We start from the raw sequence: 15,003 nt of genomic DNA, 5'->3' as shown, positions 1-15,003 counted from the left end.
TAGAAAGTAAACTTGCAACATGTCAGAGCTAAGGAGCGAGCCGGGGGCGGGGAGCGGGCGTCGTAACGCGCGCTCTACGCCTCTATGCTAGCGTCGTCGTTACAGTCAATATGTAAAAGTGAGTATAACATACCACATGGACAGAAAAGTAATATAATTACACGACGAATTACGTTCGAGCCAACAAGCTATTGCATGGACATCGGCCGGGGCGGCGGGCCCTACGGCTACGGCCCGCGCGCGCGGCGCCAAGCAGCATACAGCGGGGCGTCACCTTGAAGCCGTCATACGTCCAGCTGCCTAACTTAAGCACACAGGTTTGCACGTCGTAAGGAAAGAACTCGACGTCGATCGAGCACGAGGACTTATAGACGGCGGGCGGCTGCCACACCACCATGCCGTTGTAGTAGACCGTGGCCTTGGTCATCAGCGTCACCTCGTAGTTGCCGTCGGCGCTGCGGACAAACAGAGCGGTCAGCGAGAGCAGTGACGGAGCTCCACGCAATTACCTTGAATCCGTCGTACGTCCAGCTACCGAACTTAAGAACGCACGTTTGCTCGTCGAAAGGAAAATATTCCACGTCTATTTCGCAGGAAGACTTGTAAATGGCAGGTGGTTTCCATTCCACCAGCCCCTGATGATAGATGGTCGCCTTGGTCGCCAATGTTACTTCGAAGTTGCCGTCGGCACTGTAATGTTAACGCACGTTTACAAGCCGTCACGCGGCCCTACCGTCTGTTCTGTTCGTCTGTCGTCTGTGTCTCACCAAATACCTTCAAGTGCGTTTTATGTTGTGTGTGAGCAAGTGCGCTTTACTTTGTGTTGCTTAACCATTCAACTATTTATACTTATTTCATATTTCGAAGCGTGTAAAGATTGTACTAACTCTATGAGACTTCTTTAACGATCAATGACGAGGTAACGAATAAAGTTAATTAGAACCCGGACACGGTTTCTCAGTGACGTGCTTTGTTTTAACAGATGTTAAACGATACAATGAGGCGACCTATACAAGATACCACATACATTTAGATATAATTTCTTAACATTGTTACTCATTTCTTGTCCTTATAGTTAGTACACCTATAACTAAGAAGTGTGTTATAAATTTCGTCCGCTGGAAAAAACTATTATTAGTAGTTATTTTTTTATTTAAGAAGCATATTTTTATGTGTCTTTATTGTTGTTAATGCCACCCTTTTACTTACCTAGTACTTAATTACAACGACAGCGTACTTATAATAAGAAGCAGTACCAGGATGGCATAATTTGAAAATTATGCTTTTAAGTACGTAATTACTATAGACTTTTCTTTTGTCCCTTTTTGTAACACAATACAATACAACATTAAACAAATACATGCATTAACACCTAATAGGAATTAAAAGCTTTGTTTTAATTTGAATTTTATTAATGCGGGTGAAAACGTTAAAACATTTATTAAAATAAGAACATGATAATGAAAATATGAAACACGAACGGGGTGCGAGAATCGGTGATAAGGGTTAACAAATCACTGTGAAGGGGGTTTCATACGTAGTGATTCATTCATTCAAAGGGTCGTCATTGAAGGTGTTCCAGGTTTTGGGGTTGAAGCAAAAAGGTGCACATTAAAGGGGGCGAGGGGCAGGTCGCGGGAAGGGACAGGAAATGAGTAACGATTGCTGTCCCGGCCATTTATCAAAGTCCGGCGCCTCAAGGTACCGCCGAGGACAAAATGAATGCCAACTACAATACACAAATAAAACGGGTATCTCGCGACCCTCCTGTCATAATTTTGATAAAATAATATACAGGTTATTTTGTAAAGAAATTGAATTATTTGCACCGTTCGTAACACTTCTTGGACTTATCTTGATGCGTATTTTAGAACTTACCTAAAAAATATTTTTGTTAAAGTTAACTTTAATTTGATTTCACTCAGATTGTATGTACCTACGTTTATCTTCTACCTATAATTGGAATATGAACGTTAACTTATTAATACAATCGAAGTCAAAATACTATGTATAAAAAAGAAAACAATGTTTATATAGTAGTGGATATAAAACAAAATAAAATTTTGACGTAAAATAATCAAACATAAAAAAATATTTTGTATATTTGAGGATTTCAAATACTCAAAACGAATTTCGACGATAAAGTAGTCCGGCTATAAAGGTGACGGACGGCAGGAGATTGGAGGGAGGAGGAAAAAAGGAGCCTGCTATAATCCTATTTTTTACCCGACCATTATACTATTACACTATACAAGGGAGTGTGTCAAAGTATTTGTATTTTTTAATCTTTGTGTGATAAAAATCTGCACATTAAATGTTTATAGTTTTGAATTATTTTATACACGCAATAGTTTGTGAAAATAAAATAAAATGTAAGTAGGTTTTTAATATCTTATTGTTCCAAAAGTTATTCGAACTTAAAATGGCATGCGTTTTTCATTATTTTCTTCGTTATTAGTGATAAATATACCCAAGCAGTTTAGGCGAGCGAAGGAGGGAGCGTCGGAGTAATCTCTGGGCCTTCGTCAATTAGGTCGGGTACAAAGTAGAATTCACGGCTTATTGGTTTTTGTAGGACAATGCTGTGCTGTTGGGAGCTTTTATCGCTAAGATTGTACTGTAAATAAAACACGTTTCATTTAGAATACTTTGCTTTGTTTCTGTTGACTGGGAAGTCCCACGAGAACTTGAATTATCGTTTTCGTTACTAGTTAAGGTATTTTGGATTCAGGATTCAAATAAAATTTTACGAAAATCAACGAAATTAATGGAAACCACGGATTCGTATATTTATTACATTCCCGTCTTGATTAAATGAATATGAAACTGTTTTTGTCTGAGATCAAAAAATTTACAAAGCCTACCTTTAAACATTTTTAATTACACACATTATTTAAAATGCAAACTTTTTATTTATTTAAAAGAAGAAGGATTTTTAATACGCAAATAGAATGTTATGTCTAGTTAAACATGACTAATCATAATGTGTAACTGACTCTCCCTATGGAATAACAATCGTAACGTTGTTTATAAATGTAAACTGCGGTAAATTTTCTCGATTCGTGATTTGACATATTTATATAATTATGTTTTGAGTGAACACTTGATGATATTACGATTAGGTATTTGTGAGGATGTTCCTGTGGGGTATCATGGTGTAGGTGTGAAACATAAAGGCACTAGCACAAAACAAGTGTAAATGGAATGTTATCTTGTATTAGTTTGGTATATTTTTAACGTGTGGTGGAGGAGAGATGCGTGGTTCAGAGACTGAGCCGAGTACCCTCAGCTTCTTTTGTGGAACACTCGTGACTCGTGTAGACTGTAGAGCAATCTTCTACAGACATCATCAAATGTAAGTTTAGACTAGGAATTTTGTGAAACTGTTTGAAAATATTCGTTATTTTTATCTTCTGTCTTTGTCATATGAATTGTAGTCTTTAAAAGAAATCATTTCGATTATCGGATCGATCTTTCACTAGCTTCTAGTTTCGTTAAAAAAATAAAGTAAATGAAGGAGATTTGTATCTGATCAACCGAGAAATTTACTGTAGACAATGTGTTTGAACGGATCTAGGAGCTTTCCTTATAGCTCCTTTAACGTTATCGGAAAACCTTAAGTAGGTATGCGGGTCTGTGACACATTTCTTCCCCGAAATAATTGCTTAAAATGAGAAAATCCGTAAGTATTTACTCGCTTGTTCTAACGCACGAACATTATCTAAAAACTGTATGGCAAAGTTTTGTCGGAATTAGGTAATTAAATTAATTGCTCAACGGTATTGTTCAGACAGCTTGCATGTTGTAGAAAATTTATGCGTGGTTGGTTCCAAAATTAATTAGAATATTCAATGCTACGAGTAGAAAAGAAAGCCACGCATCGCTTCTCCACCGGTTTCATTTAAGGAACAGTTTAGTTTAAAGTGATGTTTAGGAGTAAAGCTGTCGGTCTCACTTGTTGTAGAGGACGATGTCTGGTCTCCAGATGTGGTCGGAAGGCACGTGCAGCATGTGGACCCCGCCGTACTCCCGCGGCTCCCACCGCAGCTTATAGTCATACCACGACTGCTCCACCCACAAATTCGTGGTCATTATCTGATTCTTCAAGTTCTGTTAAAACAAACAAACATAATCTAAACATGTTATTATATTTTAATAAACATGAAATTTGAAATAGGTACAATACAATGCAGGAAGCCAGCAAAATGTGTCATAATAATTGATATATTTCGGTCGTTGCCTGATGTTGATGTGCACGTTATAATAATTCTCAGCAAATAGCGCGGCGTCGAAACTGTGCCATGATGCGATAAATAGCGATATCCCTTTGAGTATCCATTCACAGAATGGTGAGCGCTTTGGGCAAATGCGTGAAATGTTTTAACCGATTGTGTAACCATAAGTATAAACATTGCTACAATGTTGTACGAGCATACCTTTAAAATACTAACGTGTATCCTGATTAAATATAATAAGTTGTAAATTTTCAGTTACATAAAAAGTATTTTGTCATATCTCAGGTTAACTAGTTCAATAAAAACACGAATGGGATGAATTGCTGTATGTAAGTTTGACGTTGATGCCATTGTTTCCTCACAATAGCTTATTACATAATCTGACTGTGAAAACAAAGGATATCGTTGTATCGCCGTCTGTATGTAGACAAATTATAATGGATCATCCTTACGTAGAGGATATTTGTCTAAGCCTCGATAATCTATTGTCCTCAAGTTTACCTTCAGATCAAGTTCTTGTACGAACCAGAATAATATAAATTTTAATTGCATCATGTAAAAAATAGTATTGAAACAGTACCAGCCTAAGTACATTTACATAGTATAGTATAGTAAGATGTAAAAATGATGGGAGTTTGTCCACATTTTGTTTCGCGAAAAAAAGTGAAGGTATAAAAAAGTCTTTCGTTCAATGTGTACGAGAACGCCAAATATTTCCAACTTCCCTTCCGTTACCCGCGACTTTTTGTAACTTAAATTAGATTTTATTCACATGTAGGTACGTTTCTTTACGCCGTCGTTTCAAAGTTTTGTTAACTTGTTGTTGTAGAGTATACTTTCAACTACTTTTCTTGCTTTGCCAGTATAATTTATAACAACGACAAGGTTGTAACATTTTATAAACAAAATAATGTATAATTAAAAAAAATACTTAATTCAAGTTATCATAATCAAAGATTAACAATATAACAAATAATTACTACTCTACAATCTTACATCGTTGAAGAGAGAAAATAGATCTCTGTAATAAAAGACAGCAAAACGAATAAGCAATGTTCCTTTTGAAACGAAACACGTTTAATCTGTGACGCTAAACGTTCCGTGAAGCATTACCCTCAGAGCTTTACGAAAGTTGTGTACAACAAACATTTCACTTTGAGAAAATTGTCAAAATTGTCACATTGGATTTACGTCGGGCGGTTCGCAACAGACACTCGAGAGCCGGCATCCATCATAACATTTGCGATGGAGCTCGATTTAGCGGAGGACTTACTGGTTATCCTGCCTGATGTGCCCGGTATTCGTTTTGTTGTCACACACAAGTTTGTCAATAAACATTGTATAGTTTTGTTTGAGACCATGGATTAATAAAAGAATTTGAAAAGAGAGTTTATTTTTGCAAATACTGGGTTTTACTGTGAGGTTCACAGTCTGTAAATGTGCCTCGTATTAAATCTTAAATGTTCGTATAACTTAATCTTTGTTCCAGATTGGCAGGCTAATTATTTATAGTTGGGTATTGTGTTAGCTCGGTTTAGGGCAAGTTAAGGCAATTTATTTTGAGAGCGCATCTTAACTTTACCCGGATGAACAGATTTATTATCTTCTCCAAGAACACATAAAACTGATACATCGGGTTCCAATATTAATTTAGCAGCTCGTAAATTTAGCTTTAATTTAATATTAACAAGTTTAGTTCTGCCTTTATATTTTATTCATGTTCGATTATGTAATAACATAATTTATTCTACACATGATATATCAGAGAAAAGCGTCGTTCGAGCAATTTATTTTTATCACGTCAAATATATTCAAGAAAGTTTCGTAAGTACATTATTTTATTAGATACTTATGTATCCTTTTGGACAATATTTCAGGAGGCTTTTATCTGAGGGAAATCTCTGTAGCTGAATATTTTATTTTCCACCGGGCTGCGCTATCACCGACTGTGTTTTCCCAAAGGATATTAGATTTCTTTCATACGACAACCGAGACGTCTAAGCCGATGGGTGTAGACAAGTTTGTATTTGCCTTTTGCCGCTCACTACACTGGTCAGAGAAGAAAATATTCCACGGGGAGATAAATTACGCCGTCTTCAATTAAGCTCAGGGAAAATGCTTTTAGGTGCGCAATATAGCTACGCTATTTTTCTAAATAACTTGTAGCGAAAATAACACTGTTATTGTACTCTGAAACAGACTCATGAAATTCTTATTACAAAATATGGTCATGTCAAAAGCGGAAATGTAGAATGTAAATGTTATGTCATCTGCTGGTTGGAAATATGTATTGTGCAAAAGTTGTAAAAGTCAATTGAGGGGAATGTGTCACAATACGGCTCGAAAGCGGAAATTAAAACTACCCGCGGTTTCCAACTATGCGCTATGAATGTGCTGTACCTACACAGTACAGGGGAAAAGAGTTGATTGTAAGTTACACTACGGGAGCGGTTATTACTAGTGATATAATTTAAATATAGACTTCCATTATACGTCTATATAGAACTAACCCAGTTTGAGTTGACTTTCGGGGAGAAAGTTTTGATCAATCTAAAGTTCAGCGAAATATTGTTTGAAGACTGAAGTTCGCAAGATAATATTTCACGCATAATTCACTACGACATCATGATAAGTAGGCATACTTACCTGAAAAATAATAAACGAAATCTTAGATGAGTTGCTAAAGGAAAGTCGCGATGTTGTCGTTGAGGAAATTTGCTTAACAACATATATAGATACGTAGTGTATGTACAATTGTACATACTCGAGGCTGTGTACTGTTCCAGTAAATTGACTGAGAGTAGAACAAAATGGTTGTTTGTACAACAGGAACATTTTCCTTAATTGTGAGGAACGGTATTACATTGCTCGGATGAAATAAGGATTTTATGACGTACGAGCTCATAAAATCGTTAGTTACTGGTTTGTAACTGATGTTATTCGCCAGATGACCTCTCCGCAGATAAACTTAAGATATCTTCCCTAATTAACTAATTGTTTTTAATACGAGTAAGTATACAGCCATAATACATAGCCGTTTGTAGAGCATAGTAAAAGTCAGGTTAAATATGTATGCTTCATTTAAGTTCGGTTTGACTGATACATTAGTATTCTTAAAAGACCACGTGACATTACTTCAAAATATATAAAATACTAAGCACGTAAAATCTAAGTAATATACATACAAACATATAATCACGCCTTTTTTTCAAAGGGGTACGCAGTGACCCAAATACTAAAATGGTATGAACATGAAAAAAACGACTAAACGCATTAAAAAAAAGCATTTTCATTCATCAGTTTTCTACGAATTCATCAATGATGCTGATTTGTTAACGTGGTTCAATGAGGTGATACATACATACATATACTAATACACTTGATTAATATCAAGCATGCTTAAGAATAAAATTAAGAGCTCGTTTCTTAGTAACATTATAAATATTTCGGTATGGATTTTATACGAGGTTTTTCTGATCAAACAGATCAATTACTGAGAGTCATAAAGTGACGTATTACTCAATCACTCATAATGTACACATTAGATACGACATAAATGTACAACAAGTATATTATCAACTCTGTAAAAGAAACTGATTATTGAAGAAATATTTTAAATAAAATTGTATACAAAGCTTATGAATATTACGTAGTAAGTACGTGTATTTTTATCTTTAGCAGAATAATATAACTTATCATATTACAAGGTAAAAAGACATGCCGTTCTTCCTTATCAAAACAAGTATAATTCCTTAACGCAGAAAAGTGTGTGTAATACGGTAACAGGAAAATCCATGTTAGAAAAGATTTCACCAAACCGCGACATTACGAACCCTACTGATGACATATCATGAAAACGTTGGATCAGTATTTCTTTAAGAAGGCAATTCTTCGTATTAGATGGGCTTCTTATCTAAAAAGACGTGTTCGGCCGAACAGAAGGCTCCACCATAACTTGAAATATAATAACGCAAGTATTCTATAACTTTCCCGAATATTGTATCAAATGTCAAGATCAAATTTCACCAATTCAGCAATCCTATTGTTGATTAAAAGTTAATAGACAAGCCTCAATTCTAATACACAAACAATCACTAAACTCACATCAAAAGTTTACTCGATGAAGTGTTGAAAGCCCTCGTCCGAAGTCCACTTATAACTCTCCCCTTTTCGTTTTTATCTGTTGTGTTTTTGTACCAATCCAAAAGGAAACATGATTTGATTAAATTTTAAAAGCAACATTTTATTTCATTATCCACCTAAATAGAGAGATTCAACCCCTTTAATAATTTTGCGGAGATGTTCTTAGATAAACAAGAATATAATCTTAACAACTTTTCCAAGCTTTCTACTAACAAACGCTATATTTTAAAGACCTGTTTTAATAAGGCAAGACTATTTCCAGCCTGATAACAGGAAATGAAAGAAAAATACAGGTTGTGTTTTTCTTTGGGTTTCGTCCCACGCTTACTGTTAAAGTCAACTGGGGAAATGGGTCGCTTTACTGTTTACCGGTATAGGTTCGCAGTTCGCACCACTCTCTTTGTAAAAACGTTACTTAGAGCAACTGCGGCTATTAAATGATACACAAGTGCAACGATTAAACACAGCAAGATACGGTGAAATTACGGTAGTTTCTTATTTAAACAAAAATACGTAATTACGACATCAGGTTTCCAACAATTATGTATTATTCGTAGATATTACATAAGTAAGGACTTATCTGGTCGCTTGTTAAGTAATTTATTGCCTATTATTGAACAGGTAGGTATTGATAAACGAGGCTAAGAGCCGCTTAAAGTATTATTTGCCTGATTTATGTGCCTCCACTCCGAACCGCTTCGGATTTAGATGCATGCATTGAATTTATTTATAACTAATTCGTAATTTATTTAATCAAATATAGGATTTTTTTTAACGTAAACGTATATCAAGAATGACCTGTGATGGACTGAAATGAAGTACGAAAGTACATATATTTTCTTATGCCTGTCACATACATTTTTTGTTCTAACTTTGGGGTAGAGCGCCAGGTGTTTCCCATAGTTATCGTTATTTCAAGTAATATAATACCCCAAACCTTTTAGCAAAAAGGTAGATATAAGATTTCAGCATGCAAACTTATTATCAGCAATCAATAATAATGTTTTTAAGTTGATAAAAAAAATACAGGCTCATTTTTTGGCCAAAAAATTCGTTGAGCCCGAAAAAGGTTAAATTAAATAAAAAACAAAGAGAGGACATTAGTTAAGTTAATTTACATACATATGCAGACAATGTCGCAACTCGGGCAATGCTGCATGCAAATTCATGTGATAAAATATAAAATACTTCGAAATTTTTTGTTCCATCCTCAAGATTGAGAGTGTTTCACGCTTGGTAAACAAAAAAAACAGAAATCTAAAGAATAGCGGGTGCTTGAAAGTCCTGAGATTGAACTTACTGAAACCAGTGTTTGCGAAGAGCTTCAACTTTGAGTTAAATTAAAATCTCAAAATGAAATTACTTTAAGGTTTCAGGATCTCATTGTTTAAAATAAAAACTAACATGGTCTTGTTCTATTGAAGCTATTCAAGTAGTCATGTTAATAGATATATAGTACGTATAGATTTGAGGTTGAGATATAGTGTAACTGTGTTACACGTAGTAACAAGACAGCCAGGGAACGTAGCTATTCCGACGCCAGCTGAGAATTCCGGACATATTTGACATATACGTAACATGAATTTTATAAATCGTCTTGTCGCCTGTATTAACTGTATTTTCTCTGTAATATACTTGAAAATAAAGAATATATTTTTATTGTCTTTTATAGACCTTCATATTTTTCCTTAATATGGTTTTACAACCGTGAAGGTAATAATGTTTATTTTTAGTTATAGATTTAGGGATAGGATCAATGAAGACAAGTGTAGAACGTTAGCACAATTTTTACTAATACCATAAACTAAATAAAATATACCTACCTACTTCAAAACAAAAATAATCGTATACGAGTAGGTACAAGTAGAGATATTGTTACGTCAAAAACAGCCATACAACGATACAAAGCTTGGCAATATGTCAAATATGATAGATAATCATGACGATACGTTAAGAACGAACAAAGTCGTTAGTATGCAATAAAAATACAATTACCACACTGATGACCGTCTGTGTTCTTATATGGCTTAATATTCGCTCAAATACATTATGGTTGCACGTACAACCCATTGCTGGGATATTAGTAAAATGTACGCGAAAGCAGAAGGTTTAAGGAAGAAGAGACTCTAGATATGATTAAATTTATCAGCTAGGTATGCCTTTAAGTTTATAACAAATACATATTTTTATAATTCTTCAGTAAAACGCAGCGAACCGTACACGGACATGAAAGTTTCAGAACTAAAGTAAATAACCAGAAGCGCACGACAAAGCGCTTACAAAGGAATAACTTTTCTATTAGTTGAAGCGCTATCATGTTATGAAAAAAGAAAATATGGATGTCATGTGATAGAATAAACTAAAATGTATATGTACGTATAATAAAAATAGGCACTAAGAATAATAATATGTCTAATAATAAACACGTTTAAGCGCAATTCAACAAACTATTTGATGAACGAGGGCCGAAAATAACAGCAGAGAAAATGCTTTGCCCCGGAGGCTTATATTCATTATTCAAAAGGAATTATACATTTTTGGTGGTAAGGAGAAGCTTAGATTGTTTTCATTATTTACGACCGAATATTTAAAAACAAGCAACCTTAGGACTGGTGCTAAATGAAGGAGTATTATTTTATGGCTTCGGAACAGTTTTAAGTGTCCATTAAGGAGTAAGTCATTAACATAACAGTCTCACATCAAATTTGATACTTTACATTGACACTAATTTAAAAGAAAATGTTTAACTTATACCTATTATCACGTGTTATGTTTTTAACTTGATCACTATCTAGTGATTCTAAGCTTCAGTTTCGAGTATATAACACTGACATGCAAACAAAACTTCCCTTTTAAGTAATAATTAAGTATGATGAAGCGTTTTCGAAGAAAGTTGTTGTGAAGCGGAAAATGTAAAAGAGATGTTATGAAGCGATATATAAATATACGCGTAGGCACGTCGTGTCCTTAGAAACGATTCTGCAGAATTTTTAATTAGTTTGTAATTATAAATGCCATGGGTAAATTAATGTTGGAAGCAGCTTAGTTAAAAGTAAAAAATACAAGCAGCAGCATCTTCTGACTATTATATGAGTAGTAGTAAAAGAGGACAAATAAAATTATAAGGCCAATTCTATTACAGTCGGTATAAAGTATCCGTCGTCATTGGCCAAAATTTGACCGTTAAAGTTGGAAATAGGTATAATTTTATCTGTATGGGAGAATTCATGAATAAGCCCATTACCCGAGGACGTGAGGTGACGTCGTACCGAAGTCACGTGTGGGTCGGTTATGCCTGGGATTAGTTACATAAAGCACGCTGACCGTTGCGTGCTCGCTTCGTGCCCTAGTAACTTGTGACAGGTGTCGGCGACGCATGCATTGTTTAGAGATTGCCATGAGATGCTGTCGTTTCAGCTGAGCGAGGGCTGTAAAACGTTTGCGGTGAATAGTGGTAAACCTTTGTTCTTCGGAATAGCATTTAAGTTCCGCCATTCTAGATTTACGCCTATGACAAACTGTTATGAGAACGTTGGAGATTAAATCTGGATAGAGTCTGGTGAATTTATGGCCGTTTTCTCTGAGAGACGGGTACAAACAAACGTCACGACGTTTATCAGTACTGATTAGGCAAAAACGAATACAGTATGCGTACGACTAGTAACTTACAAGCGTAACGTTTGATACTTATCAACGCGTCTGAGCGATATTACGACTTTGTCTCTACGCCTTACTCTCCCCGCCCATACGTCCGTATTTATCTCGGACAAAATAATACGATACCCCTCTTTATAGCCCTCACCAATTTCATCATTCTGTTTATGGTGAAAATATTATTGTTGTTTAACAATACGTAACTTTATGGAGTTTAGATTGTTAGAAATGTGGAAAAATATAGATAAGTTTAATATTCTACTGTTTTATATGTCCCCAAGCAAATATCTCAGTTTCATATTCTATGCTCATGTATTTTACAAACTGTGCTACGAAGCTAGTAAAATGAGACAAAATCAACGTCTTCGCCTAAATCTCCATGGCAGTGCTCCTGGATCTTATTTAGATTTATACGCAAGTATGTTGGTAGCTGATTTATCGCTTCGTATAAAGTGATATATATTTTCCTACAAACCGAACCGTGAATACCGAAAATGGAGAATAATGCAATTATGTAAAATGAACGCCGCAACATTTCATCAGAAAACAAAAATATTTTTCCTTTTCATTCAATGTTTGGAAAAATTATATTAGCTTGAGTATTGAAAAAAATCGAGCGAAATTTTAATTATTTGCCTATTGCCTATATAACTATTATTTAATTTGAATACTCATTGATATTAGCACACAGCCAGATGAGAATAATTTACTGAACTTATACATTCATGACATTATTGGCTTTAGACATGTGGTTTCAAACGACCGCATAACTCAATATCCATGCCAGCAATGTTAACAAATACTGATATTAATGTCATATTAAAGTATTTGTATATTTAATACGCATTATACATATAAGAGTACATATAGAGCTTATAAGCACCTCCCACAGCTTTCAATATATGTTCATATTAACTGTAATTAAATTACACCTAATGTTTTTGACTTAGTTAATATTAGTATCTTTATTATTTATGTAGGTACATACTTTGACATTGTATTTCTCTTTTTGTCAATGGACACCGGTTAACAGTCTTTAAACAATTCTAAAGACTTATAATATGTATAACGAGTAACGCATTATTCGCACTATATCCGAAATGAAGGTAATTACCTCAACAAAGGGCTCATGTGGATTATGGCCACGAAAAGAAGATTGAATAAATATCGAAAGAAATACAATTCCTTTTATACGGGTGATTTATGGGATCTGATTTGAAATACATAAGGAGGAGGGAGACATCGGGGCGCCCGGCCACGGCAGCGACATGGGGAGAAGGTGTGAATACGACACTTGCTACTTACATCCCCATTTCGAACATTACAAATATTCTGTGAAACTTGAAGGCTTCTACAAGAACTGGGTCGCCTGCCTGAGGCGTTAAAGCAATTCACATCTATTTAAATTCCAAATGCGGCGCGCAAGTGCAAGCAAGGTATGCGTCCACACTGCACCCTGTCTTCGATGTAGGTCAGTCTGGTCTGACTATGCATATCAAAGGCGCGTATTTGAATGTGTTTACACAGGCACGCCGGGTGTGACACTTACGACGTCGATGAGTTGACTGAGTTTGAGTTTGATGCAGACGCGCAGCACGTCTGTGGTGTTGACGACCGGCCGGACCAGTTTGTTGTAGTTGGAGAGGAGGTCATCGTAGAGGCGTTTCGCGTCGGGGTTGCCGGCGGTGGCAGCGCGGAACAGGCAGCAGGCCGCCAGCCACCACACGAGCGCGGCCATCAGCTCACGGGCTCGGCCATCGTTACGTAAAGCTCGTGTAGACGAGGGCGGTCGGCCCGGGCGCGGCGCGACGCTGACTGCCGCCCTGCGCGCCCCAGACACCCCCGCGCGCGCCCTCGCCGCTCCGCCACACAATATCACGCAGATGCGACACTGCTCTCACAGTCTCACACTCTACGTTCACTGCTAGGCTATGTACTATCTGTTCGTAAAAACTTTTCGTTGATTGTTGCTTACAGTATTAAATGGTTTAACTAACTCAGATATCGTTTGTGAATAATAAAAATATTATTATGTATGATAAAGTAAAAAAAAAAAATTCAAAGCAGTTCTAATGATTACGTGAAAATAGATATTTTGATATGTTTTATTACACAGAAATTAAACGAAATAAGAGCGACTTTCACGGCCTCTGAGCGTCAATATTTTTAATTTGAAACAGAATCAATACAAACAGCGGGTCTGTGTCGATATTCACTTCTCGTTTTATTATGTTTTTATCTTTAAATATTAATTGGATTGTATGTCGTGTATTTGTAAAATATTCAATTTGTAAAATCTTATGAAATAATGAAAATACACGATCTATTTTTAATTTATCAGAACATCGTACGTAAGCCATACTTTACTTGGTACACGAACCATCTGATTGAATAGCCTCGTCTTTGGATATAATCCATGATGTTTAGTTAAGTTAAGATAAAGTAAGGTTACGATGACAATGTAAAGAATGCTCGGGGTAAGTGATCGGCGGGAGGGTGTGGATGTCTGATCTGTGTCCGCGGCCCGCGGCAGCCTCCCTCTATAAATACGCGAGTCGATAGCGCATCGCATTCATCTGACCGGTGTTCCCGACGCTTACAACACAAACCTTTTACCACTTAACCTAAGAAACTGCCTCGGATAATGTAGCCTCGTCTAATGTACTAGCCACGGTACTTATCACATTTTACAAAGTTCGCCGGCCGCTCCGGCGCGACTTTACTAACTAACTCCGTGCAATTCATGACCAAACAACTGTACATCTTGTTGCAAGATTAAATTATAAATCGATAGTTCCTTGTTTCCCGAAACAGTTTTAATGAGTTTCAAAGTTGAACTTCTACTAATCGAAATTTGTAGAGTAATTCTGCTTTTAATGCGTATTTTAGCTTGAAGGACTTTCACACGAATATATTTAAAGAAGTGTAAGCGAAATTGCACGTGAAACAAATAAAAATATGATATTCATGA

At 35.9% G+C, this 15,003-nt stretch overlaps 1 protein-coding gene across 4 annotated transcripts in view; it reads right to left on the bottom strand.

Annotated features, from left to right (window-relative positions):
- Positions 1-13,842, bottom strand: part of nAChRalpha4 (nicotinic acetylcholine receptor alpha4) — a 33,522-nt gene extending 19,680 nt beyond the window's left edge. For 2 of the 4 annotated variants that reach the window (XM_076115635.1, XM_076115637.1), the window contains exons 1-3: positions 13,582-13,842; positions 3,956-4,110; positions 510-690 (exon numbers count right to left, since the gene is read on the bottom strand). In XM_076115635.1, the coding sequence (XP_075971750.1) occupies positions 510-690; positions 3,956-4,110; positions 13,582-13,770 (525 nt within the window). In that variant the 5' untranslated portion in view covers positions 13,771-13,842. Of the gene's footprint in view, positions 1-274; positions 456-509; positions 691-3,955; positions 4,111-13,581 lie in introns of all 4 variants that reach the window. The other 2 variants (XM_076115636.1, XM_076115638.1) reach the window with 1 other exon arrangement.
- Between the last annotated feature and the right edge of the window lie 1,161 nt (positions 13,843-15,003).

Source organism: Anticarsia gemmatalis, chromosome 6, assembly GCF_050436995.1.
Source record: "Anticarsia gemmatalis isolate Benzon Research Colony breed Stoneville strain chromosome 6, ilAntGemm2 primary, whole genome shotgun sequence".
NCBI classification, from domain to species: domain Eukaryota; kingdom Metazoa; phylum Arthropoda; class Insecta; order Lepidoptera; family Erebidae; genus Anticarsia; species Anticarsia gemmatalis.
This window is presented reverse-complemented; position numbering and strand designations above follow the sequence as displayed.